The sequence below is a fragment of the Halichoerus grypus genome, chromosome 1, assembly GCF_964656455.1.
Source record: "Halichoerus grypus chromosome 1, mHalGry1.hap1.1, whole genome shotgun sequence".
Lineage (NCBI taxonomy): Eukaryota > Metazoa > Chordata > Mammalia > Carnivora > Phocidae > Halichoerus > Halichoerus grypus.
The window spans coordinates 54,540,630-54,567,266 of NC_135712.1; the positions used below are offsets into that span (position 1 = coordinate 54,540,630).

Here is a 26,637-nt window from a genome sequence, read left to right on the forward strand (position 1 = left end):
TCTCCTCCTGAAACTTTCACTAACCCTCTTTCACCAACTAGGTTAGTTTGCCTATTAAACTATCCTATAGCACATTATACTTTTATTTTATGAGCTGGCAAACTTTGACCACCTAGTAATATTTATCCTCTTTACTACACTGAACACCCTATGAAGGTATAGGGTATAAATCAACACTCTACTGCAATATATTTATTGAGTAAATAAGTTCCAGTACATGCACTCCACCTATTTTGGGGGAGGCAATACAAAGTGAAAAGTAGCTAAATCCAAAGGCTTAGCTATGGGATTAAGTATATGGTTACTCCTTTTGCTCCCTCCAAAGACAGTAGCTGAGCCCAGAAGTTAGAGATCACAAAAATGGAAGTTAAAAAAAAAAAAGAAAGCTTTTAAGTAGACAGGTCATGAATAGACAAATTTTATTTTTGGTTATTCCACTTTTACTCCTTTCTTAAAACTCTATAAACCACACTTCCCTTTTCCATGTGAAAAGGTAAAGCTGAGATTGAAGGCCAAAAACAGTAGTTAGACAGCCAGGTATTTTTTTTTTTTTTAAGATTTTTTATTATTTACTTTAGAGAGAAAGAGCGAGGAGGGGGAGGGCAGAGGAAGAGGGAGACAAGCAGACTTCCCGCTGAGTGGGGAGCCCAATGGGGCGCTTGATCCCAGGACCCTGAGATCATGACCTGAGCAGAAATCAAGAGTCGGATGCTTAACTGACAGAGCCATCCAGGCATCTCGACAGCCAGGTATTTTCAAAAGGGTTTTTGAATGTTATTAAAAGCCTAACTTTTCTATAAAGAAAAGTATCTTTTCTATAAGGATGGAAAAACAATTAGTTACTTTAAAATTGGGTAAAATCTGTTGCAAACACTTTTATTTTAAAAAGATAAGGTCTGAACAGGCTGTTTTAGCATCCCTATAATCTTTTCTTTCTGTATCTCTCTTTTATTTCCTCGCCCAGATGTCAGTTTTTCTTTTAAAGCTTTGCTGATATCTGGGGTGCCTGGGTGGCACAGTCAGTTAAGCGTCTGACTCTTGGTTTCAGCTCAGGTCATGATCTCAGGGTCGTGGGATTCATCCCCGTTTTGGGCTCCGTGCTCAGCGTGGAGTCTGCTTGAGCCGCTCCCGCTTGTGTTCACTCTCCCTCTCTTTCTCTAAAATAAATAAATCTTAAAAAAGGAGCATGTTTTAACATTAAAGTCTAAAAAGACAGAAAAAACAGGTCCAATGGTGAAATTACATACTGATAGTAGTAGTATTTGGGGGGTAAGGAATGTTCCGATTGGCCTTTTGCCTACTCATGAAGCTACACCTTCGAGATTAAGACATTTTCTGCTTTAAATACAATTTCCCTCAGGATGAGACCTGTATTTCAACAACGTAAATACTCTACCATGTAATAGTTATTTATTACAAGGTAAAATGTAAAAATCGCTTTACAAATTTTCTTCTTTACTTGGATGTTTTCATGCAAATAGAATTTATTTCAGTAATAACTAATATTTTAGTACTTACTTTGGCCTAAGCATTGTTCTATATATGTTAATTCTTTTCATCTTCATAATAACTGTAAGCTAGGCGCTGTTTTGCAGATGAGTAAACTGAGGCATACACCAAGACAGCAGCATAATTGAAATTCATTGTTCCTGAATCCGTGCTCATAACCATTATGTAACATTAGTGCTACAAAAAACCATTAAGAATGAGACCAGCTCAGCTCTGCCAATCATAAACAAATTCAAAGCTCAGGTCCTGCATGGGGCTATAAAGAAAAAATACTGCAGAAGTGCAGCAGAATAGCAAAATGAATCATCTCATTTCACATGGTAACCATTTCTTTGTATCCTCAGATGTAACACCTATTTTGCACAGAGATATTCACCATTAACATCACCCACCAAAATGGTTAAAATTTAAAAATCTGAAAACACCAAGGATCTATGAGGATGAGTGACAGCAAATTTCATGTGTTGCTGATAGGAGGGTAAAACTGGTGTAACCTGTGGAAAACTGCTCGGCAGTTCAGCTAAAACTGAACATCAACCTACCATAAGACCTAACAATCCCACTCCTAAGTATATAAATGAGAGCATATATCCAAAAAAGGTTTGGAAATGTTTATAACAGATTTATTCAAAATTCTACCCAGAGCCAGAAACCCAATTGCCCATCAACAGAATGTACATAAGCTGTGGTACATTTATACAGTGGAATTCTACACAGCAATAAAATAGAATGAAGTACTAGCACATGTGCAACATGAATGAATTTCACAGATTTATAGAACGGAAGAAGTCAGACACAAAAGTACGTATCTTATGAATCCACTTATCTGAACGTTATGAGAAGGGACAATTGAAAAAAACCTTATAGGGGACTCGAAATGTTCTGTATCTGGAACAGGAGGTAGCTAATTGATTGTACACGTATGTTAAGAACTCAAACTCTTCACTTAAGATTAATGCACATTATGTACCACATGTACTTTATCACTCTAAATGGCAGAAGTTTTCAGTAAACCCCTTAAAAGTTCGGGAATGTAGTATCAACGAGTCAGTCTCTAAGCCTTAAATTTCTTTGAGTCTCCTTCAATTCACTATAACAGGGCTCTCAGATTCAAGGCATATCTGTTTTTTCTCAAAGAGAAGTAATGTTTCAGATTAGTATTCAAAATGCTGTATTCCTACTTCTTAAATAAAACTGCTCATTCTGCAGCTTCTGGAGCCCACTAGCACATTGTTCTATTCTAACTGAGAAGCAAAGCCTTAGCATTTAACAGCTAACACCTCAATTATTAGGTTTGTAGGGATTTGTTGAAATAATGAATGAAAAAAGAAAATGTACTCAGGAAGGGTGGACACTGAAGTCATAAGGAGAAGCATCAGTGAAGCTGGAGAAAACAAAGGCATATTTAATGCACTCCAGTATCACCAAAGATTGATGTTGCCCTACCATTCACAAGTCTTCTCTCCGTAGTATGTATTTTGCTAATCTTTGGTAATTTAGCTTTTATATCATAGAGTTAATATAACAAAATATATAAGAAAAGCCGTAAGCAACTGGTTCAGATTGTAAACTGCCTAAGGGACAAGGAATAAAACAATCGTCACTCCCCATCACCTCCACCCCCGAGAATTTCTGTGTATTCTATTCTGTAAGAGTTCTGTTGCGATGGAAAAACCAAAGAAACGAAGGAAAACATAGAGCTCCGAACTTTCTCCTCTACTAATCCCCAACACAGCTTAAATTCCGCAACCTTATGTCACACCTTCCCGTCTTCTTAGGACTTTGAGTAGTCACTCTTCCCTCTAGCTGCAGTCAGCTAAACGCGGAGGGACTTGGGGCAGAGTAAGAAGATGGGTGGGAATTCAAGGCTGACACTCGCCTTCCTTACAAATACAAAAAGACACCTGAGGGAGCGAGGAGCAGTCCTTCCTTTCCTAGGCTGGGGCAGCTACACCCTGGCCGCACCGTGAACTAAGGATTTCTACAGGGAAGCCCGTCTAGTCCCTCACCCTGGAGCCCCTCACCTCCAAGTGCCGCAAAAGCTGGGTGGCATTCGCCTCCGACTTAACGGCTTTATACTGACTGATGGTCAGGAGCAAGGACTTCAAGCAGGCGGTAGAGTCCATTGGCACCCGCCACAACCCCTCCTGGGGGCCACCACCTGCCAGCTCCGGCCTCCAGCTTTCGCCGCGCTTTTTTTGATTTTTCAGCTCCACCCCCTCACTCCCGATGCTTCCGGTTCCGGTAGGGCTCCGGAAGTCCCTAGGCACTCTGGGGAACTGCTCTCAATGAAGAAAGGGGAGGAGTGGGGAGGAGGGTCGAGGAGGTCTGTGGGTTCACGAAGAGGGTTGAGAGCTGTGCTTCCAGAACCCCCTTCCCACTACCCACCGTGTCCTCGCTTAGCTGAAAAGCCGCGAGGTTTCAGCTTCGAGATCGCGTGGAGACGATAAATCTCGCGAGAAATGTGATTGCGGCTCAACTTGCGAAGGGGCGGTTAGGCGGAAGAGGGTCCTTGTTCGTCAGAGCTCTGAGTTTATGTTTGCTTCTTCGGCCTTCACCCTGGATGGCCGGCTTTTCTTTTGTGCGTGAACCGCTACTTGAGAAATGGTCGCTTTCCCCTAGTCTAGACACGGTGAGGAGCTCTGAGGAGAATCTTGGGCTCTAGATTTTGAGGCGGCCTGGGAGGGGCCTCTTTTTAAAATCTCTCCTATGTCCACCCTTTCTACCCAGGAATGTTTGTTTTTCAGAATAAGCCAAGACCATTGGGATTCTGTGGCAAGGTAGTCATGCCCTTAAGGTAGTCGTCAAACTTATTCCAGAAAGCTAGCTCCTGGTGACTTCTGGGCCAGGTATTGCTGCGGAGGGTGTTCTCATTAGCGTCAGTTTTTGTAAGTGAAGGTATCTGTTTTTATCTGGCGTGATCGAATGTTTTGTAAATCTCGGTGTCTCTGAACATGGCACTGTCGTTTGCGGTTTTTGATAAGAGATAATTATTGTGCATGTGTATATAATGAACTGAGTAGCTGGTTCTGGAGCTTTTTTTTGCTTAACGTATGTTAATGTTGAATTAAGCTTTAAAAACCAGTTTGGAGAAAATTGTAAGAGTAGGGTACATGTCCTCTTAATTAAACCATTCGTCATTAATCATGTTTGGTCAATTCAAAGAAAATATTTTTACATCACTGCATTTTTAAAGGCAGGATTTCTTTTTATATTTTTTAATTAAATCTGAAAGCTTACAATCTAGCCAATTGAGACATACATGTAAAAATAATTGGGTAATGTATCTATGCATTCATTCTGTAAACGATTATTGATTGTAAAACGGGTTAGAAGTCGTAAGAGAACAAAGATGATGAACTATCCCCTGCGGGGAAGCAACTGTCTAATTAGGGAAATGTACTAAATAGGTAGTACATGTGGAATTCATGTAAGTTAGAGGCACCATGCAGTTATTTAAAGAGTGAAACCAGACGGTGTACTTACAAACTCTAGTTCCATCTTTTACTATGTGACCAGTGTGGCAGATTCTCAGTGCTTCAGTTTCTTCATTAGGTAAAATCCAGCTAACAGTAGTACCTGTTTAATAAGATAAGGTCAATAAATAATTCAGTAGATCATTGAGACCCTACAGTGTACTCGGTACTTGTCATAGGCACTAGAGATTTAGTGAATAAAAAATACTGTTACGGAAATTACATTCTGGTAGGGGGAAAAAACAGTAAGAAGTGACAGGAGAAAGAAAGGAGAGTGAGATGGAGAAAGAAAAATTAGCTGAATTACTCTTTGAGAGTAATGGTGATTGGGAAGAAAAGAATTGGGAGGTCAGGAAAGAGAAAGCAATATTTGAGGAAGTGCTTCAAGCTGTTGAAGGAGAGAGCCATGCTCTCCAGGAGAAAAGGTCCTAAAGTGGGACCATGAAGTTTGTCAGGAACAGCAAGGATGCCACTATGACTGGAGCAGAGAGCAAGAGTGAGAGTAGCAGTAAAAATGAGGTCATGTCAGGTGGTGTAAACTATTATAAAATGAGTTAATCAACTTAAAAAATTTAGAGCAGTTGCCTGGCATAATTAGTTCTCAGCAGGTGTTAGTTACATCTTGGTTCATTGGCAAATGCAGTGATAACAGGTTAGTGTTAGACTTTTCACTAATAATAACAAATGCGTCATCTTCCTACTCATTCTGAGCCAAGGGAAAAGGTCCAAGCTGCTGGTTGTAAATGCCATCTTTCTTTAAAATCTTGCGTTTTAACTTAAGTAGTTATATAAAATTTGCATTCTCTTCTGTAAAATATTCACTTTAATATAAAATAATGTCTTTCTCAAAAAACCTTAAAAAATTGATGTTGGAGGTTTAGTAGTATGTACCATGGTGGTAGCTGTGAGAAGCCCTCATGTATTTAAGCAGAAATACTCGCATATCCTAATAATGAGGCACACAGAGCCTTATTTTAGGCACCAGAAGGGGGGAAGGAGGAGGACGAGATGAAGCTTGGTCCAGGTGACTAAAGACCTTATTATTCTTGATCCTGAATTCAGTGGTGATTTCTAGTTTTAAAATGGGGCCTGATCTATTTAGGTTTGTGCTTTAGGTTGATTACTTTGGCAGCTGGGTGGGCTAGGATTTTGAGATGGATAAGGTTAGAAGTAAGGAGAATGTTTAATTTGCTGCTCTCTTTCCAGAGGATTACCAGGGTAATTGAAGTGGAGGTAACGAAGAGGTGACAAATTTGAGAAATATATATGAAGTGAAATAGGCGGGACATAGTGACTCTTTATTTAGGATATGAAGAGGGATTTCAAGTTTCTAGTTTGGGTGATTGAGAAGATACAGATATTGCTGAGGTAGTTAATAGTACTCATGTTGTGGTTTATGTTCAGTGAAATTTCATATAATTTATCATATAGTCTTGTATTAAGTTTCTTCCAGGGCGTTATATAATTTTTGTTAATGTGAGTGGGTTCTCTTTTTCTCCTTTAAAATTTTAATTTGTTATTGCCACTGTAATAAAAGCTGATTTTTGATACATCTTTTATCCAGACCCTGACTAAAATCTCTTATTAATTTTAATAGAGTTTTGCTTACTCTCTTAGACTTTCTAGCTGCATATCATCTGCAAATAATTTCATCTCTTCCAGTATTTGTTGTCTTTATTTCATTAATGCATGCCAAAAAAAAATGGAATAATTATGGTGATACTGAACATCTTTGTCTTATTACTTAATTGAATGGGAATGACCAGTATTTTAACACTTAGTATAATTTGTGCTATTGGCTTGTAATAAACAGTCTTTCAAATGTTTAGGAGATTGCCCTTTATACCTGTTTTATTTAAAGATTTTCCAAAATGTTTACTTAAAAAAATGATCAAATATTTGTTTATAGATCTCATTTTCCACTTGAACATGAGAATGCAATGTATTGTTTTGCTTTTTTGTTCTTGGGATAATAGTAGCTAACACTGAGCATTTGTTATATGTCAAGCACTATTCTAAGAATTTTATTCTTACTAATTAATCTTCATAACAAGTTCATGCATTAGGTACTATCACGATCTCCATTTTACAGGTGAAAAAACTAAGGAGAGGTGAAATAATTTGCCCAGGGTCATACAGGTAATAGTAATAAACCTTGTATTTGCTGTGCTACAAATATTTTATTTAGGATTTTATATTTGAAATTTTTTCATTAATTTTTTTTAGTTCTCTCTTTTGGAATTTGAGTTATATGTTACTTTTGAAAAATGAGTCAGAAGTTTTTCTACTTTCTATACTATAGAATGAGAATCACATTGGAATCTGATCCATGTAGATTGAATACAACTGGCCTATAAAATCAAGCTTGATACCTTATTTAATGGTAGATCTTTAGAAAATATTTGAATTTGTAAAATGGTTATAGATCTGATAACTTTTTTCTACCTTTTCTTGAGTTAAGTTTGGAAATAGAAATTTTTTTTAATGCAACTGTTTCTTTAGATTTACAGATTTTTTGATATAAAGTTCATCAGTATTCTAGTAATTCTCTTAATCTCTTCATTGTAGTTTTAAATTAACTTTTTCATTCTAATGTTACCTGTATTTTTTCTTATTTGGGCTTTCTAGGGGTTTGTCTGTTGTATTCAGCTTTTCAAGAACTAACTCTGATTTTATTCTTGTTTTTCTTTTTTTCAGAATCACTAATTTTACTTTCATGTTTATTCCATTCATAGAGGTTTGTCTATTTTATTCAACTTTTTAAGAACCAACTTTGTTTTATTTTTGTTTTTCTTTTTTTTAGAATCATTAATTTTACTTTTATGTTTATTCCATCCATATACAATTTTTTCCTTTATTCTTATAGTTTTTAAAAGTTACAGGTTAGCATATTTACATACTATATATATTTTCATAAAGAACATTTATTTATGCCCACATATTTTAAGAAGACAGTAGCTAAGATGAGCATCTGTATTTCACTTAAAAAAAAAAAATAAGTTTAACCAACTAGATAGTTTTTTTAAAATACTAATATTCCTTCATATTCAAAGAGCTAGGTTCTGTTAGACAAACCAGAATAAGTGCTGTTGAGAAAAATAGATTAGCTTTTTAGGAACACATGATATTTTTTAGGGCAAAATATCAATATCTTCAAGTTTGGCCTAAAATCCGTTTTCTCCATAAATTTTTATTGCTGTCCTTTATATTTGCATAGATATTTTTCTTAATTTGTAGTTCCAGAAACACATTAAAGGATCTTACAGCTTAGGATCTTACAGCTAAGTATTAGGGCTGCCTATCTCCTTTATTTCTTCCGGAAAAACTTAATATATCTTCAGTACTGAAGAGTAAAATGGAAATTTGTAATGTCTCATGACCAGAGCTGAAGTCCTGTTAGATAAATCAGCCTGAATGAAGATACAAATTTTTGACAGAAGTGCAGAGTTTCTAGAATACTAAATGTTATAGTATGAGAATTATACCAGAAGTGTGAACACAGGGCTAATTGTTCATTCACCCACCATACATTTAATGAGTGCTTGAGTGGTTAAGTACATTTCTGAGTTCTGGGGTTATGGCAGTGAATCAAATAGACAAAAAATTTCTACCCAACTAGACCTTTTATTTTAATGCGACATATAGACAACAAATAAGACCTGTAAGTAAAATGTATGAATGTAGCAGTAAGTGCTGTGGAGGAAAAGAAAAGGAAGAGGGATAGGAGGTATCAGAGTCAGGATGGAATGTTGGAATTTTGGATAGTAGGGCATACTGTTCAGTATTTGCTATGTAGCAAATCACCTCAGACTCAGTGGTTAAAACCATAAGCATTTATTTCTGGGTTGACTGCAGTTAATCTGATCTAGACCTGATTTGGCTGAGTGGCTCTGCTTCAGCCATTTTGTGGGTAGAGGGCAATATCTAGAGCTCAGTTTCAGTTATGTTGCAGTGTCTACTAGACATCCAGGAGATGCTGAGTGGGCTGTCGAATAATATTATTTGTAGTTAACGGAGAGGTTAAGACTGAAGATAAAAATTTAAAGCCTTGAGCCTAAATGATAAAGGGTGAATATGGATAGAAAAGACTGAAACGTAGGGTACTTAAATATTTAGAGGAACAAACAAAGAACACGGAGAAGTAGTTGACAGAGGACAGAGGCCCTGTCTTAATTCCATGGTTATCTGCAGGGATCAGTATTACGGTAGTATGTGGGCTGCTTTTGACCTCTAAAGGAGAACTCTAGGTTGGCAGACTCCTTCAGAGGACTTGCAGTGTGCCGAAGGATTCTCATTCTCTAAATCAGTAGTGAGTGCTTGAAGTGTGCCAGGTGTTGTTGTAGGCACTGGGGATATAACAGAAGGATTAAAAAAAAAAATCCCTGACTTTGGGGGGCTTCTATTCAGTGGGGACATGAGGCCAAATGTAGAGTAGGAGACTGTAGGAATAAACAGAACAAAAGTTCCATTGGCCCAGATTCTCAAGATTCAAGGCAAAGAAATCTAGTGGTAGAAAATTGGCAGAGGTCTAGGCATGGGGTCATTTAAATACCTTGTCTTTACTGTGGTTAAGATGATTCAAATATTAATATTAAATCAATTTTTCCCTTTACACAGAGCCAGAAAACAAAGTCTATAGAATTTCCACTCTCATTTTTCAGAAATGTTACCTTCAACACAAAGGCAAAGAACCTATTAAGTAAGCTAAAATTATTCTCTTTTCAATTATTCTTCCTGTTTCTTTTCCCAATCAAGTATTAAAATTCATCTAACTCTGTAAATGATTTGCCAAACCGTAAAATTAACTTTTTCACTTTTCAAACAGTCCCTGATTTTTTTTATACATTTTACAGAATTCAACTTTAGTCTTAAGTACATGGTTTGGATAATTTGGGTAAGTGTTTTTTTTACCCCATTTTCACATCTAATTTCATATCCTAGTATCAGAAGTTTGCCTTTGAAAAAAAAAAGTATTATTCATTGTTTCTGAATCCAATTTTGTAAATAAAGATAAATGACATAGTTTTATTTTAAATTAAGGTACAGTAATCATTTTTAATTATAACTAGTATTTATTGAAGACCTACTTTGAACAGAGCAAAGTCCTTTGCATATGTCATTTTTAAATTTCTGGTCTTTCAGAAAATAGATATTATTAAGTTCATGGAAGGGGTAGATACCTGTTTCTTGAATTAAAATGTGAAGCCATTTTCTAAGAAAGTGGTGTCCAAAGTGGAATATGCATACCTTGGGGCATGTGAAACTGTCAGAGTGTGGGAACAAATATTGAAATTTTTTACTTTTTTAAATCTCATTCTTTTTTTATTATAGTAATACCTGCATATAATCCATAAATGAACTGCTATTCATGTATTTTCAGTGTATTCTCAGATTTATTGCTTTAGATATATGTGATCAAAAAAATTTGGAGACTTTTCCAAAATCATTAAGCTTAACAGAGCATTTAGACATATATTAATTATTGTTCATTTCAGTGCCACGTGTAGTACCTGGCATTTTTCTGAATTGTTTTGTTGAACAAATGGATTCTCTTAGCAAAAACTGACGATATAGTGTATTATGAAATATTAAGATGTCTTGATTAATTATCTTTGCAGTATCATTTACTAACCAGTAAGACCATGTAAATAGTTTTGTTTCTGAGTGTTTGTCTTTATGCACATTATTTAGTTCAGCTCATAATTGAACACCACACTTATATAAAGTTAAATATTGCACTTAATGGGACATAGTGGAAAGAACATGAAATTTGCAGTTGGTGCAACTTGGGCCTTAGTTTCTGCTTTTATTAATTTGTTAGTACAAACTCTCTAACCCTCAGTTTCTTTTTAAAATGGATTACGGTAATGTGAGTTATGTGAAGATCAGATGTGTAGTCACTATACACATAGGAGCTGATGAAAATTAATCTTATTTTTGATGAAATCAAAGTTAATACACCCAATTAATTTTATGACCGAAAACTCTTCATAACCAAAAGCTTGACCTACCTTCTCAACTAAATCTTTCTTACAAACATACTTCTTTATGAGATAATGAGGGGCCATCAGTGTTCTTACATTGGTGGATCAGTTTGGATTTGAGTATCGTAGGCTTTGTCATTGCTGGTGTGAGTCAAGTGCGTATTGTGTCCTCCTCTCCCTGCTTGATTATCATCTCTACCTGTGTCATGTCTCAACATTCTGTCTTGTTTCTTTTTTTCATTATTGGCTAACGACAGTAATGGCAACATTACTGAAAATATTTCACTTTGGAAAATTTGCTTAGTGGTAAATGTGCTCCTTCCAAGGATTTCTAGCTACATTTCTGAACAGCGTGATTTTGGCAGTGCTACCTGTAAATAAACTGAAACTGATGGGTATTTTAATATCTGGATTTTTTTTTTCCAGGTAAATCCTAACCTATGTGTATTCATTGTAGGTACATTCCAGATATTAAAAACAAATTAATATATATTCTATAGGTTTGTTGTGTAAGTCCAGAAGTAACTGACTGGATAGATCTGAAGAGAATTAAAAACCTACTTCTGACAAGAAGCTAATTTTGACAAGGGTGTTTCAGATTTTGGCAGATTTATAAGGAGGGATATTGGGTATACATTGCAGGGTTCTTGCTTTCTGATATAAGCTGCCAGACAGTGTTAATAATGATTTTTGCAAAATGGCAAGAGCTGAGATAGACAGTGAATGCTCTGATCTTTTGGGGCAGGAAGGATCTTCAGTTTCTGATAACTTTTACAAAGATTTTCCAACCATCATCCATCAGTCCTGAAGTTTGCCTAAGCAAACTTTTTCTTTGGGGTAAAATAATGTTTTGGCTACCCATGTCTAGGTATGTTCATTTTGGGGCCTTGCCAGGAAGTTGAACAAATACAAAAATGGAAGAAATTAGTGGAAAATTAGAAAACCAAATAATCAGTATACTTTGTTCACTCTTAACACAGCTAGTAACATAATAATGGTATAACCTATCTGAGTCTAACCTCATGGTCCTAGCCATTCTTATCTACCTGGAGCTCACACTTGGGAAATAAAGACTTTTGGAGTGTTAGAGCCACAGAGCACCTACTTTACTACTTTAAAAGTCACCAGGAATGGCTGTTGCTGCTTACCTAGCAGACATATAATCAGATCAATAATAGATAAAATTTTGATTTTTAAGGAACTCCCATCCCAAATGTCTTAGCTTATTCCTACGAACTGCCCTTTTCATATTTTTTTTAAGCCTTGAAGTAGTTACTACTCATACAGATCAAAACATCTCACATCTCAACTTCAAGGAATTTTTGGAATTCTTTTGATAAAATCTAGCAGAATTGTTAAGTATTATCAGAGTCTACTTTGTTAATAGACCCACGAACTTCTATTAAGTATACTTAATTCAGTGCTGATATGGTAAATCTAGCTTTTGAAAATAGCTATCAAAATTTTACCAAGTTGCATGTTCAAGGTTGTTTATTGCAGCATTGTTAGTAATAGCAAAAGAAAAAAAGAAACTAAAGAGGAAGTGTTTATCAATAGTCTGGTAAAATGATGTATTTATACAATGGTATATCATACACTTTAAGAAATACGAGAGCTATATATGTACTGATGTGAAAAACGCAAGGTGCCGAACATACGTACTAGCTGCCATTTGTGCCATGTGGAATATATTTGAAAAATGTGGTTTTTTGTCCCAGTTCTTAAGCTAATTATTATCATTCCTTTCCATAATAGCAATTCTCCATCGAGGTAGAGAATTGGAAGACAAGTGAACTGATTTTGCTACAAATTTAAACAAAATTTGATGATGATAATGATGGTGGTAATGATAGTAACACTTATATAGTGCTTACTATGTGCTAGGTACTGTTCTATATCATGTTTTAAACATTTAATCTTGATAACCTGTGAAGCGGGGACCATCTTTATCCCTGTTTTTCTGATGGGGAAACTGAAGCACAGAAGTTAAATAGTTTCAAACAAGGTTGCGCAGCTAATGTGTGTCAAAGCAGTTCTGTATACCCTGCAGACTGATTTCAGTGTTTCTGTGCTCTTAACTACCAATGCTATGCAGTCTCTCAACTTTTGACATTGATGAAATCCAAATAAGATATTTTATGTCATTTCTTTCTTGTAGACAAATGATTTGCTTGTATTTGTACATGCTACATAAATCCAGGATAGTCTTACTGTTCTTCCTCAGAACAATCTGTTAGGAGTTTAATTAACCTTTTCACTTTTAATCAGGTGGTTCTCAACTGGGGCGTTTTGTCCCCCAGGGGACATTTTGCAGTGTTTGGAGACATTTTTGCTTTTCGCTATGGAGCTGACAGGTGGGGTAGGGTTGCTACTGGCATCTATTAGGTAGAAAGCAGAGGTGCTCCTAAACATCCTAAAAATGCATAGTACATCTTCCCATAACAAAAAATCATCCAGCCTAAAATGTAAATAGTACCAAGATTGAGGAACCCTGATTTAATGGGCATAAGAGAAGTTCTCATAACTGAATTTCTGTCCTGAAAAATACAAAGTATATTATTTTGTTTTCAAGCTAACAGCATTGAGAAAAGTGAGTTTTATTTTTACCGTTTTTGCACACTTGATACTCCCTTTTTCCACCTGGCATTGTGTGATCTGTAAGGGCCAGAACTGACAAAGGTAGCAAATTCCTGGGACATCTACCCACACATTGAAATATGAACTTATTGGCCAATTAGAGCCTCTAACTTGGTCAGGTGACTTAAGATGAGCGCTTGAGTGGATTTAAAAAACAATGTATTGGTATACTGATTAGGGAGGTGACAAGAGTGCTACAAGGTAAACATTTGAATGAATGATTAATTATAAACAAAAGCTGTGTCCGCTCTGATGTGAATAAGCACAACTTTAAAAATGGGAAAATCCTTTGCGATAAAAAAAACGTTTGCTATAATTTCAGTAGATAAGAGGGAAAGTGGGAGCTAGGAGCTCAGAGGGAGCAGTAAGAAGCAGTAAGAAAGGCATCTTACTGTTGTGAAGATACAGATGGCAATACCTTATTTTTCAACCAGTAAAATAGCCATTTTGCTTGGTGGACAAAGGTGTGCTGTAAATTGACACTGAACTTTAACTTGCCCTCTGATCAACCAGCCAGCACCTGAATAGGTTCCTGTGGGAGAGCAAGTCCCTTAGTTCCAGGAAGGCAGAGTAAGTTTTTAGTTTCCTGCTGACGGGGAAAGTCGACTGAAATGAATACACTAGGGGAAACCAGATGCATCCTTTCTCCCATGTTAACCCTGATGTTAAAGATTTCCTTCAGCCTCTTCTAGAATGGTAGGAACCTCTGGATTATTTTAGAAGCACAGTGTTAACGTTTCAGGCTGGTACTTCCTTTCCGTTGCTAGGCACTGACGCTGTCCTTCCCCACAGAGGCTGTAAAGCGCTGCCTCCGCCGCTGCTGCTTGCAGTGGGGTGTGCCACACATGGTCGGCTTTGCTCCTGGGGGATGATGGGGTTGATGATACTCCCCTGGCAAGCCTTTCACCGCAGAGATTCAGCTCAGGTTGTGTTTCTAAGCAGACTGAAAAAAGCCATTAGCTTTTCTTAACTTTTAATTCAGGATCCAAATATCTTCTTCTTTTTTTTTTTTTAAGATTTTATTCATTTATTTGACAGAGAACACAAGCAGGGGGAGCAGCAGGCAGAGGGAGAGGGAGAAGCGGGCTCCCCGCGGAGCAGGGAGCCCAACGCAGGGCTCCATCCCAGGATCCTGGGACCACGACCGGAGCCCAGGGCAGACGCTTAACCGACTGAGCCACCCAGGTGCCGCAGGATCCTTCTGATTTATTAATTAATATTACTCCCTTTTCTTTTTCAAGCTGACCCCTGAATAGCTTAGCAGAGGCCTTCCATCTTCTCTACTTTGTTGCCAGAGAATTTTCCTCCCTTTTCAGCCTCACTGTGATCTGTGCAAACAACTGGCTGAAGGAGAGCTTGGGGGGGGGGGGGGGTGTTAATTTGTGTCTGGGTTTTAAATTCTGGAAATCAGGGGATTGCTTTTTCTAGAAAAGGCATGTGTTTGTATGTTCTGTCTGTGAGATAATGCCTAACTTTTTATTAAAAGAAGCTGAGAGGTTATAGAAAACATAAAAGTTTGATCACAATCCTAGAATTCTCAAAGCCATGTCCTTTTCCATACAGCTTTATTGAAAAGATGAAGTAGATCTGATTTAGTGGGAAAGAATAATGTCGCTCTGCTTCATTATTAGGATTAATAATTAGGTTGTATCTTTCACTGGTATTGAACAGAGAAGGCAAATTTAAATAAGTATATGATTCTGCTTATTGAGTTTTTAAAAATAAGAGTAAAACTGTAAAATAATTTACCTCGGAGAACCGGAGTCTGCGAGTTATACTGACAGCAAGACACATTTTGTTAGGGATGGGCAAGAAACTAAGAGGTGTTAAAAAGCTCTCTTTTAAATGAGGAAATATATTTTTAAAATTTTTTTTAATTGTAGTTGACATACAATGTTACATTAGTTTCAGGTGTACAACATAGTGATTCATCATCTCTATAGGTTATGCTATGCTCATCACAAGTGTAGCTACCATCTGTCACCATACATTATTATAGTATGGTTGACTATATTCCTATATTGTGCCTTTTAGTCCTGTGACTTACTCATTCTGTAACTGGAAGCATGTATCTTCTACTCCTCTTCATCCATTTTGCCCATGCCCCAACCCCTTTCCCTCTGGCAACCATCAGTTCTCTGTATTTATAGGTCAGATTCTGCTTTATGTTTGTTTCTTCATTTGTTTTGTTTTTAGGTATTTGTCTTTCTCAGTCTGACTTCCTTTAGCATAATACCCTCTAGATCCACATATGTGGTTACAAATGGCAAGATCTCATCTTTTTTTTATTACTGAGTAATATTTCATTGTATTATGTGTACGTATATATACTACATCTTTTTAAGATTTTATTTATTTGAGAGAGAGAGAGAGAGCACGAGTAGGGGGAGGGGCAGAGGGGTAAGCAGACTCCCCACTGAGCAGGGAGCCTAAGGTGGGACTCGATCTGGGACTCTGGGATCATGACCTGAGCAGAAGGCAGATGCTTAACTGACTGAGCCACCCGGGTGCCCTATATACCACATGTTCTTTATATATTCATCTGTTGGCAGACACTTGGGTTGTTTCCATATCTTGGTTATTGTAAATAATGCTGTAATAAATAGGGGTGCTTATATCTTTTCAAATTACTGTTTTTATATACTTTGGGTGCTTAATAGAATTATTGGATCATATGGTATTTCTGTTTTTAATTTTTTGAGGAACCTCTATACTTTTTTTCCACAGTGGCTGTACCAATTTCTGTTCCCACCAACAGTGTATGAGGGTTCCTTTTTCTCCACATCCTCGCCAACACTTGTTAGTAAATGAAGAAATTTAGATAGAAGTCTGTGTGTGTGTGTGTGTGTGTGTGTATGTGTAAATGTTTATGTTTTAAGAAGTATCCATTGAATTGTTGGAGAATTACCCTTGTCTCTCAAGACTTATCTGTGTAATTTAGAGCTGGTGTGAGTCAAATATAGAATATAGGTACAGGCAGTATCATAATTAGGAATACTAGTTTTGGACTTCTTTTAGCCAGGTACTTGCCCCCTTCCCTGTTAAGCTCTCTAATGACAGGATACTCAGACCTCGGGGCTTATGAGGGTTCAGGTCCTGCCGATACTTCTGTGTGTTCAGTTGGCTTTTTCTGGCATTTAGGGAGAGTCAATATCAGGTAAAATAGTGTTTCTTTGAGTAAATGCAATCTGAATTCTTAATAGATGACTTGGAAGTGATCTTGTGGAATATGTTTTCTTGATTTGGGAATTACCTATGCTGAATTGCATTTTAATAATGGGCCTCCAAAAGCTCTACTGATCTAACTTATGGCTGTATATTACATATGCTATTAGAGAAACTGGCTACCCAGTTACTAGGATAAATAAGTGGTTCAGAGGCAAGAAATGAGAAATTTTATCTAGTTTTGGGCTTGGAAGCAAAGCACCCTACGTCTGTTTTCTTTGTGCTATTGCTATCACTTTCTTTTCTTTTTCCTCACCATTTCTTTCTTTGTCCCAAAGCACTGAACAGTAGTTTTACACGTTTGCTCTAATACTTCCTGGACGTTCATACAAAGGGCTTAGAAGGGGTAATCAGCCTAGCAGAGAACAATGGAGTCTGTAGGCTTGAACTCTGAAAAAATACAGAACAAATGTGACTAATTTTACTTTATTTTTTTGAGATCTAAATATTTGTAAACTTCATGTGTAGAAGCAAATGAGAAGAGTTGTATCCTTAGCTCATTGAAATTACACTGTGTTTATACCTTCTTTTAAGTAACATATTCTTTCATTAAGATGTTTGTAAACTTATGTGTAGAAGCATATGGAAATAGTCCTGTGTTCAGCTTATTGAAACTACACTGTTTAACCTTCTTTCAAAAAAAATCTTTCATTAAGATAACAAGGATATACAAAGTTATGTGTAGAAGCATATGGGAGAAGCCATATGCTTAACTCATTAAAACTACACTGTATATATACCTTCTTTCAAGTAATATCTTTCATTAAGATATAAGTGTTTCTTTTTTGTTGTTTTTATTTTAATTCCAGTTAGTTAACATACAGTGTTAGATCAGTTTCAGGTGTACAATACAGTGATTCAAAAATTCCGTACATCGCCCGGTGCTCATCACCACAAGTGTACTTCTTAATCTCCATCACTTATTTAACCCATCCTCCAACCCCACCCCCCTTCTGGTAACCATCAATTTGTTCTCTGTAACTGAGAGTCTGTTTTTTGGTTTGTCTCTCTTTTTTTTCCTTCACTCATTTGTTTCTTAAATTCCACATATGAGTGAAATCATATGGTATTTGCTTTTCTCTATTTCTCTTAGCATTATATCTCTAGCTCCATCCATGTCATTGCAAATGGCAATATTTCATTCTCTTTTATGGCTGAATAATATTCCATTATATATATGCCACATCTTCTTTATCTGTTCATCTATGGATGGGCACTTGGGCTGCTTCCATAATTTGGCTATTGTATATTGTAGCTATAAAGATCAGGGTGTAAATGTGACTAATTTTAGAAGAGTTGTTCTTGGGATAGTTAAGTAGAGAGCTATATAAATAAAGACATATACTAATGGACACTCTATTCTTTTTGTTTTCATTTGTGTTGCTGCAGGTTTTTTTTTCTTTGAGGAAACATCCACAGCATTCATTGATATTTGAACCAGAGAGTATATATCCCACCTTTCCTATTTTATGAAGATACAGAATCCTATCTGTTGGGGGTAAGTGGCTAAATGTTGCCTTTAGACTAAAAGAAAACAAAACAATTAGTGTTATTGAAGATTGTGTTAAACAGGAACTCATACTCTGTGGAAAATAAATTAGTATGAAGCTTTTGGGAAGCCATTTAGCAATATGCACGGAGACTTAAAATATTGGTGTCTTTTGACTGAGAAATTCTACTTCAGAGAATTTCTTGTAAATGAATAATCATAAATATAGAAAAGCCTTATGGATACTGGAGTTTATCACAAAACTAATTATAATGGAAAAATAGGAAACAATCTAAATGTCCATCTATAAGATGATGGTCAACCAATTGTTGTGTAGCCAGTGAGAATACATAGTAGGAGTATAACATCACATACAAAATGCTTTTGATACAGTGTTCAGTGGTGAAAACTGTAGTTCAGAACATTGTTTATTCAGTATGATTATAAGTTTGTAAAATATGCTTGGACAAATGAAGGTGTAGGCAGTGACTTATCTTTGGATGGTGAAACTATATAATTTTCATTTTCTTTTATAGCTATTTCAAAATTATCTTCAATGATCATGTATATTTTTATAGTGAGGAAAAAGAAAGTAATCCTTCTACCTTCCCACTAAAAATATTACTCTTCTTACAGCTTTAAACATCAGTAGTAAAAGTGCAAGCATTGGAATAAGACTTTCACAAAACAACATTGTGGAGCATGGATTCTCTATCAGAAGAATTTTTTACAAGGTAAGGGATGGGTTGGACAAAAACCAACCACATTTGTTGCATCTTGAAGACACAATATTTGTCCTTTCCACATAACTTTGGGAAGCTAGTGTGATTGAGATGTCCTTATGCTTGGAGATAATTTAGCAACTTTGATTAGTGGGTGAAATGTAATTACAGAAAATTTCTCTTAAGGACCACACTCTGGCTAAAGAGTTAAGAAGTGAAAAATGTGCTACAGCTTGCTACATGTGGGCATTCTCACCAAAGTAGATTAATGTGATCTGTTAATTTATTTTATAAGCATTTACTGTAATGCTTATAATGTAAAGTACCTCCTTGGTACTTAGAGAGTAAAGGCAGACAAAATTTTGGGTACTTAGAATTATAATGTAGTAGGAAGATATATTAAAAGTTATATCTTTAGGCAAAATGCATGCATAATGCCATGGCTCTAGTAGAAAGGAACAATAATGATTGATTGGGGTTGAGTGGGTTTCCACGAGATGACACTCAAACTGAACATTAAAGGGTAAGCATTTTGATGTACGTAGAAATGGAAGGAAACAGCAAGAAAAAGTACTTAAGATAAATGATTGGGAGGATTTCAACTGTCTTCTAAGTTTAGCTTTATTTTGGGCAGAACCAATGACCTTTTAAAAAGAGAAAGGAAATTTTACACTGTATTTTGGAAAGACTACTTATTGATGGTGGGAAGGAAGAGACAACAAAATATAACACTAGTAATAGTTCAGGAAGAAGCTGATGAAGGCTTGCAATGGTAGGAATAGAAAACAGAAGGGTTTTATAGAACTAGAATCAACAGAATTCTATGACTGCTTAAATATGAGGAAAGGGGCAAAAGAGAAAAAGATGACTCAAAGGTTTCTAATGACCAGGAGGAGATATGTATCATTAACTAATATGGGGCTCAAAAATGGAGACAGATTTAATGTGTGCATGAGAAAGAGAGGACAGATGATGAATCAGTTTTGGACATGAGGAAATTGAGGTGTTGGTAATATATCTTAAGTTGTGGAAGTTGTTGAGTAGATGGTTAGAAATTTGTAGTAGTAGTGTCAAAAAGCAAGGCCGGAGGTATAGATTCAGGGGTTATTTGGTTGGGTGCTGTTAGAATTCATGAAAGTTGGGCGGCTGGGTGGCTCAGTTGGTTAAGCGACTGCCTTCGGCTCAGGTCATGATCCTGGAGTCCCGAGATCGAGTCCCGCATCGGGCTCCCTGCTCGGCAGGGAGTCTGCTTCTCCCTCTGACCCTCCTCCCTCTCATGCTCTCTGTCTCTCATTCTCTCTCTCTCAAATAAATAAATAAAATCTTTAAAAAAAAAAAATTCATGAAAGTTGGCTTATTTTTTTATTCATTCATCCAATAAATATTTGAGTGCCTACTTTATGTCCAATATTGGGATAGAGACTTGGAGGTTAAGTAGTGAATAAGAAGGGCCTGATCCCTATCTGAGAGGGTTTGTTTATACATGGGCATAAATGAAATTGACTTAAGTAGAAAATGTAGTAAGAAAAAGAGAGGGATAAAAATGGAACATTAGTGGGGTGCCTGGGTGGCCCAGTCAGTTAAGTGTCTGACTCTTGGTTTCGGCTCATTGGTTGTGGGATCGAGCCCCGTGTCGGGCTCCACACTTGGCGGGGAGTCTGCTTGAGATTCTTTCCTTCTGCCCCCTCCCCTGCCTCTCTCTCTCTCAAATGGATAAATAAACCTTTTAAAAAAAATGGAACATTAGTATATATACTATGTATATTTCAGGATATATCGTTATAGCAGAACTTCAGCTCCTAATAGCAGAACAAAGCATATAGGTGGTAAAAGTAGCAAAATAGCAAAAGAAAAATACTAGTCTTGTGTCTAGTTCTAGCTTTGCTACTTTCTAGGTGTATAACTTAAAAACAAGTTATATAACCTCTCTGGACATCAATTATCTTAATGTATAAAGTGACTGCCATAGATGACTGTGGATGTACCTACTATTCTAATATACCAGGAGCATGGTTTGATACTGTTAATCTACCTAGTTTGTATTAAATATTATTAAAATAATAAATGAATGTGATGAATGACAGGAAGAGGTGTAGCCAGTGGTAGAAACTGAGAAGTGGAGGGCTAGGAGGAGAACCAGCAGCAGCAAAGATTGCAGAGGTTTTCAAGGAAGGTTGGAAGGTATGATGGGCAATGTTAAATGATGCAGGAAGACCAGGTAGAATGAAGAACTAAGACAAAGCTGTTGAAATAACAAATAGTAGGATTTCATTAGTAACCTTTAATAGAGCAATTTTAATGTTGGGGAGGGAATGAGGATTAGTTAAGTTCACATATCAAAATTTGTTAGAGAAACTGGTGAATATAGCAGCCCACGTTCCACACTTGAATAAGAAGCTCTAAAGTAGGGTTTGGACATCTGGATGGTTCAGAAGCTTCACAGGTGATTTTAATATGCATCTGGGACTGAGAACTGTTGGGTCGAGGAGTGAATGATCATGAAATAGAGTGAGCAAGAAGGGTATACATTTGGGAGCTTTTTGTACTCTTCCACAAACGCTGGAGAGGCTTCAGAACACTGCTGTGGTATTTTTCGTTCCTTGAAAACACAAGAAAGTTCCTTGTGTTCCTTTTTGGAATGGGGCTTAGAAGTGGATGAAAAGACAGTTAAGAGGGGTTTTTTTGCCATGACATTTTAAAGAGCACTGAGAACCATCTTGTGAAATATTGTTTGTGTGTATAAATCACCTTTTGTTGAAACTTTCACTATGTGGATAATACTATACTATTTATCTGTCCCAGTTTCCCCTGACAAAATCAGTAGGCACATAGTGGATGATAAATGATTATCTAGGAAATGAATACATAAATGTGAAGTAAGATAGGATAATTTTTATAAAGCACAATGCTGAGTAAATCCATTGATATAAGTTTCTCACCTCAGTTTTATCTCTGCTATTGTATAGAATTAAGATCATATAAATCCTATATGATCCTATGTTATGGTTCTTATATTATGGGCCCTATATCATGGTTCTGTATGTAGGCAAAAGCAATTTTATAAATAATTTTTTTAGTTCTGTAACACTGCATATGTTCACATTTCAAACCAATGTCAGAAGCAAAACTTGTCAAGTTATTCCTTTTTACAAAAATAGTTAATTTTTAAATATGATATTCTGTCTCAATTTAAAAAAATCATTTTGGAAAACTGGATAACTGTAAGGCCAGGAACCTGAAACAAAAAAAAATAAATAAAAGGATCTGCATAAGATAGATCCTTTCCAAGCCTTTATTATCTTCATAAACGCATGCACATGCACACACACAAAACATCAGCCTTTTTAAGACCCTTTTTTCTTTATATTTTCTTTAAGACCCTTTTTTCTTTACATTGCTATAAAGTTAATTTTTTCCCATGATTTTGGTATATCGTGTGTCTGTTCAAGAAGAGTTTTTTATATCAGCTGTTCTGTTTACCACCAGCCAGTAAGGGCAGAGCATACCTTTTACCCTTTGAGTCCCTAAAGATATGATACCTACCACTATTATCGGTCTTGATTTGAAACACATTGTTTACACTTTTGAACTTTCAGACAAATTCACTTGTTAGATTCTTTACTACTACAGTTTGTGTTCTTTGTAAGGAGATACCCTGAATACACCTTTCTTTTTCATTTAAAGTAGGGATCCAACTGTGGAGGAGCAGACTAAGGAAGAAATCAAGAATAAGGTAGAAAAATCTACTGACCAACTGGTAAGAGAAGAGTTAATTTTCATTAATTGTTAATTAATTAGTAATGAGTAATTATATATGCAATGTAATTCTAAATCTAGTCAGTTTATTTATCTGTTAAGAATTTGGAGGTGACTCTCCTTCATAGTAAAATTGTGGTCATAATTAAATCTCTCTGATAATTGATAATTCTGTTATTATAAGCACGAATTCTCACTTTAAGTTAAAACTAGTAGGTGATTGAATTGACTTGCCCAGAAACATCACAATAATCAATTTTAAGAAATCCCTTACTTGTCTTTTAAAAACAAAATCCAAACAAAATGAAAACTATGCACATACCAAGAAAACACACACACAGAATTTTATTTAGTAAATTTCAGAGTTGTTTTGAAATTCTCTTTCCTGTTTTTATCATCTTTACTGTTAGAAATTCCAGTTCAAAATGAAAGATAATAAAGTATGCATTAATATAAGGTTTATATTGCCAATGACAGTATATTTTATGGTAGCTTAAAAAATATGTATATATACACACATATATGAATATCACATGTGCTTATATTTAATGAAGGATGGATGAAGAGCTATTTGGATTTTTTTAGTGCAGTTTTAACCTTACACATAGTTTTATGTGATTATTGATGTTCACCGTTAATAAATTTTATAAAGGTTATCTAGTAACGAGAAAATATATAAACATAAAATAGTCGTATTCACCTGCATGAGGTTATCACTGTAAAAAATGTTGCAGAGAAAATACAATATATGCAGATGTACATAGGGATGTACACTTGAGCCAGGGAGGATTAGATCCAGAAAATACATTTCTAAATATAGAATTGGAAATACGGAAGTCAAAGGAGGTGAAAACTTTGACCTGAATTTGGTTTAGAGGCTAAATTAATTTTGCGAAATGGATTGAGCATCAGATATTTTGATAACTGGCTTAAAAAAATTGTACTTAGACAATTTATGACCACTAACTTAAAAAATTGTATTTATAATAAGATGAAAATATTTAATAAGCATGAAGTTTATGGTATATCCTACTAAAAATTTTTATTCATGCCATAATCTTGCTTGTGTATCAGTTTGGTAATTAACATTAGATGATTTTGTGGTGACTTTTGACTGCAGAACTGACTGTTAGTTTGAAATGTATGCACTACTGACAATGGTCATTCTTTTGAAGGGTTTGTCTAGTTACATTGTGGAAGCTTTTTAGTTTTTTATAAACTTCCTGAAAAATTTCAAACCTACAGCAAAGTTCAAGAATAATAAAATGAATACTTATATACCCTTTGCTGAGATTTAGCAAACTATTAACACTTTCCTACATTTTGGATATAATTTTCATATAATGAAATATAATAAAATGTAAAGTTATTTGTTGGGTATTAATGGGGATGGAGGAATCTTAATTTAAGACTCAAACCCAGAAGGGAAGAGTAGGCAGATAGTCCTACCTTGGACTTTATTGATTCCTAGTCACTTTCCTGGGTAATTGCGGTCCGTTAGACCTGACTAATGGTCAAAGTGTCACCCCCTCCCTGCCCCCAGGGCATTTTCAGTGACTCAAGCTTTACATGGCCTCCATAATAAAAAACTGTCTTTTCTGATTTTCAGAGGTCAGCATCAACATATTCATATTCCCAAAGTTTAAACAGGGTATAGGAACTGTGGTATCTTGTTAAGGTTTGAAGGAAGTCCATCATCCATGTGTTCCAGGTGCTTCTCCATTGCCCACCCATTCCTCACAACTAATGTTAATAGACAATCCAGCAGGACTTGACTATATAGCTCTTGATTAGCCATTAATGATGGCTTATTAAGTCCGTAAGAATGAGTTCCTGTAGACCCAAGATTAGTATGACTTAGCTCTGACTGAATTAAGAGTCATTCTGTTTTACTACTTTGTTTATAATTTAAACTATTATAGTTCTATTTATTTTCAGTATGCTGTGTGTTTAGTAACTAAAGCATCAGTCACGTATGTAAAAAGTACTCTTAGATCTAGCTTTCATATTATTATGTAGACTAATCTATGTAATATTTTAAACTTAGCATTTTTTATGCCTTAAGTGGATCAATGCATTCTGTGTATTTCTCAAGGGCAACCATTTTTTGAGGCCTAATTCACATTTAAGCCTTAAATTGTAGATATTTCCCTATTTAATATCTTAAATATATAAATATATAATAATATATTAAATATTTAGATATTTACCTATTAAAAATGGTATAATTATCCCTATTTTAGAATATTTAATTTATAACTTCCAAATGAATTTATGATGGCCTTCTGTATATTAAAGCTTCCTGAGTTTTGGTCTTAAATTTCCTGCTATGTTTTAAGTTCCTTGAAAGCAGAGAGAACGTCTTATTCTTTTTTTTAATTAAAAAAATTTTTTTTAAGATTTTATTTATTCATTTGAGTGAGAGAGACAGAGAACACATAAGCGGGGGGGAGAGGCAGAGGGAGAGGGAGAAGCAGACTCCCCGCTGAGCCAGCCAGGAGCCTAATGTGGGGCTCGATCCCAGGACCTGGATATCATGACCTGAGCCGAAGGCAAACACCTAACCATCTGAGCCACCCAGGCACCCGATAATGTCTTTTTCTTACTTGGATTTTCTATCGCTCTGTCACAGTTATCTACATATAGTATATAAAGGCACTTTTTTTTTTTTTTTTTTTAAAGTAGGCTCCACACCCAGCATGAAACCCAATGTGGGACTTTAAACTCCTGACCTTGAGATCAAGACCTGAGCTGAGATCAAGAGTTGGACACTTAACCGACTGACTCACCCAGGGGCCCCACTCTTTGTTCTTTTTTTTTTAATATTTTGGCTGGTCTTAATATTAGAGTAATGAGAATATGTATAATTGTGTAAATTTTTAATAAATATTATCTTCTAGGGTAAACAAGAAAAGGACACACCTACTGATCTTGTCCCTGTTAACTTACTATTGGAAGTGAAGAAATTATTGAATGCAATTAATACTCTACCAAAAGGTGTGGTCCCTCACGTTAAGAAGTTCTTACAAGAAAATTTTTCCTTCCAAATTATGCAGGTAAGATTATAATTTGTTCTTTGGGGTGGAAGTACAGCTCTTTGTATATGACTGTCCAGAGAAAACATACTATGTTCCTTTACTCTCACACTACTACTACACTGACGATACTTCTGACACTAGATGTGTGGATTTATTCCCACATCAACCAGTTGTCCTACACTAACTGGGTATCCAGCAAGTCCATTCAATTCTGATACTGTCTACCTAGAGTTAGTATCAGATCCCAGAAGTTAAGGGCTCAGTCCCACAAATCTGCTCTGACTTCAGACACACAGTCAGTTGTCCCCGATACTTGTGACCAGCTGGCTATGGATTGAGGTTCTCATGACCCCTTCTTGGGTTCAGTAATTTGCTAGTATAGCTCACAGAGCTCCAGGAAACACTTACTTAATATTTACCAATTTATTACATAATAAAGGCTATGATAAGGATTTAAAAAACAGCCAAATGAAGAGATACATAGGGCAAGGTCTGGAAGGGTCTCAAGTATAGAAGCATCTGTCTCTGTGGAGTTGGGGTGTGCCACTCCCCTGGCATTTGGATGTGTTCACTAAGTTGGAAGTTCTCTGAACCCCATACTTGAAGGATTTTTATGGAGGCTTCATCATATAAGCATGATCAATAATTAATTAAATGCCCAGCCCCTCCCCCTCTAGGAATGGGGGATAGTGCTAAAAGCTCCAAGCTTCTAATCATGGCTTGGTGTTTCTGGTGACCAGCCCCTATCCAGGGGCCTACTGAGAGTCACCTCATTAGAACAAAAGATACTCCTATCACCCA

General features: G+C 36.0%; 2 protein-coding genes across 12 annotated transcripts in view; one reads left to right on the forward strand and one right to left on the reverse strand.

Annotated features, from left to right (window-relative positions):
- The window catches only part of CIP2A (cellular inhibitor of PP2A), a 35,438-nt gene extending 31,677 nt beyond the window's left edge, over positions 1-3,761 (reverse strand). The window contains exon 1 of the mRNA XM_036068330.2: positions 3,534-3,761. Within this exon, the coding sequence (XP_035924223.2) occupies positions 3,534-3,635 (102 nt within the window). The 5' untranslated portion in view covers positions 3,636-3,761. The remainder of the gene's footprint in view (positions 1-3,533) is intronic.
- An 89-nt stretch (positions 3,762-3,850) lies between these two features.
- Positions 3,851-26,637, forward strand: part of DZIP3 (DAZ interacting zinc finger protein 3) — a 96,572-nt gene continuing 73,785 nt past the window's right edge. For 5 of the 11 annotated variants that reach the window (XM_078065766.1, XM_078065795.1, XM_078065798.1 and 2 more), the window contains exons 1-5: positions 3,851-4,141; positions 18,221-18,329; positions 18,957-19,054; positions 22,727-22,799; positions 25,699-25,854. In XM_078065766.1, coding sequence (XP_077921892.1) covers positions 19,023-19,054; positions 22,727-22,799; positions 25,699-25,854 — 261 coding nt within the window. In that variant the 5' untranslated portion in view covers positions 3,851-4,141; positions 18,221-18,329; positions 18,957-19,022. Of the gene's footprint in view, positions 4,142-4,256; positions 4,398-7,077; positions 7,125-7,705; positions 7,723-9,602; positions 9,685-14,644; positions 14,792-18,220; positions 18,330-18,956; positions 19,055-22,726; positions 22,800-25,698; positions 25,855-26,637 lie in introns of those variants that run through there. The other 6 variants (XM_078065767.1, XM_078065778.1, XM_078065773.1 and 3 more) reach the window with 6 other exon arrangements.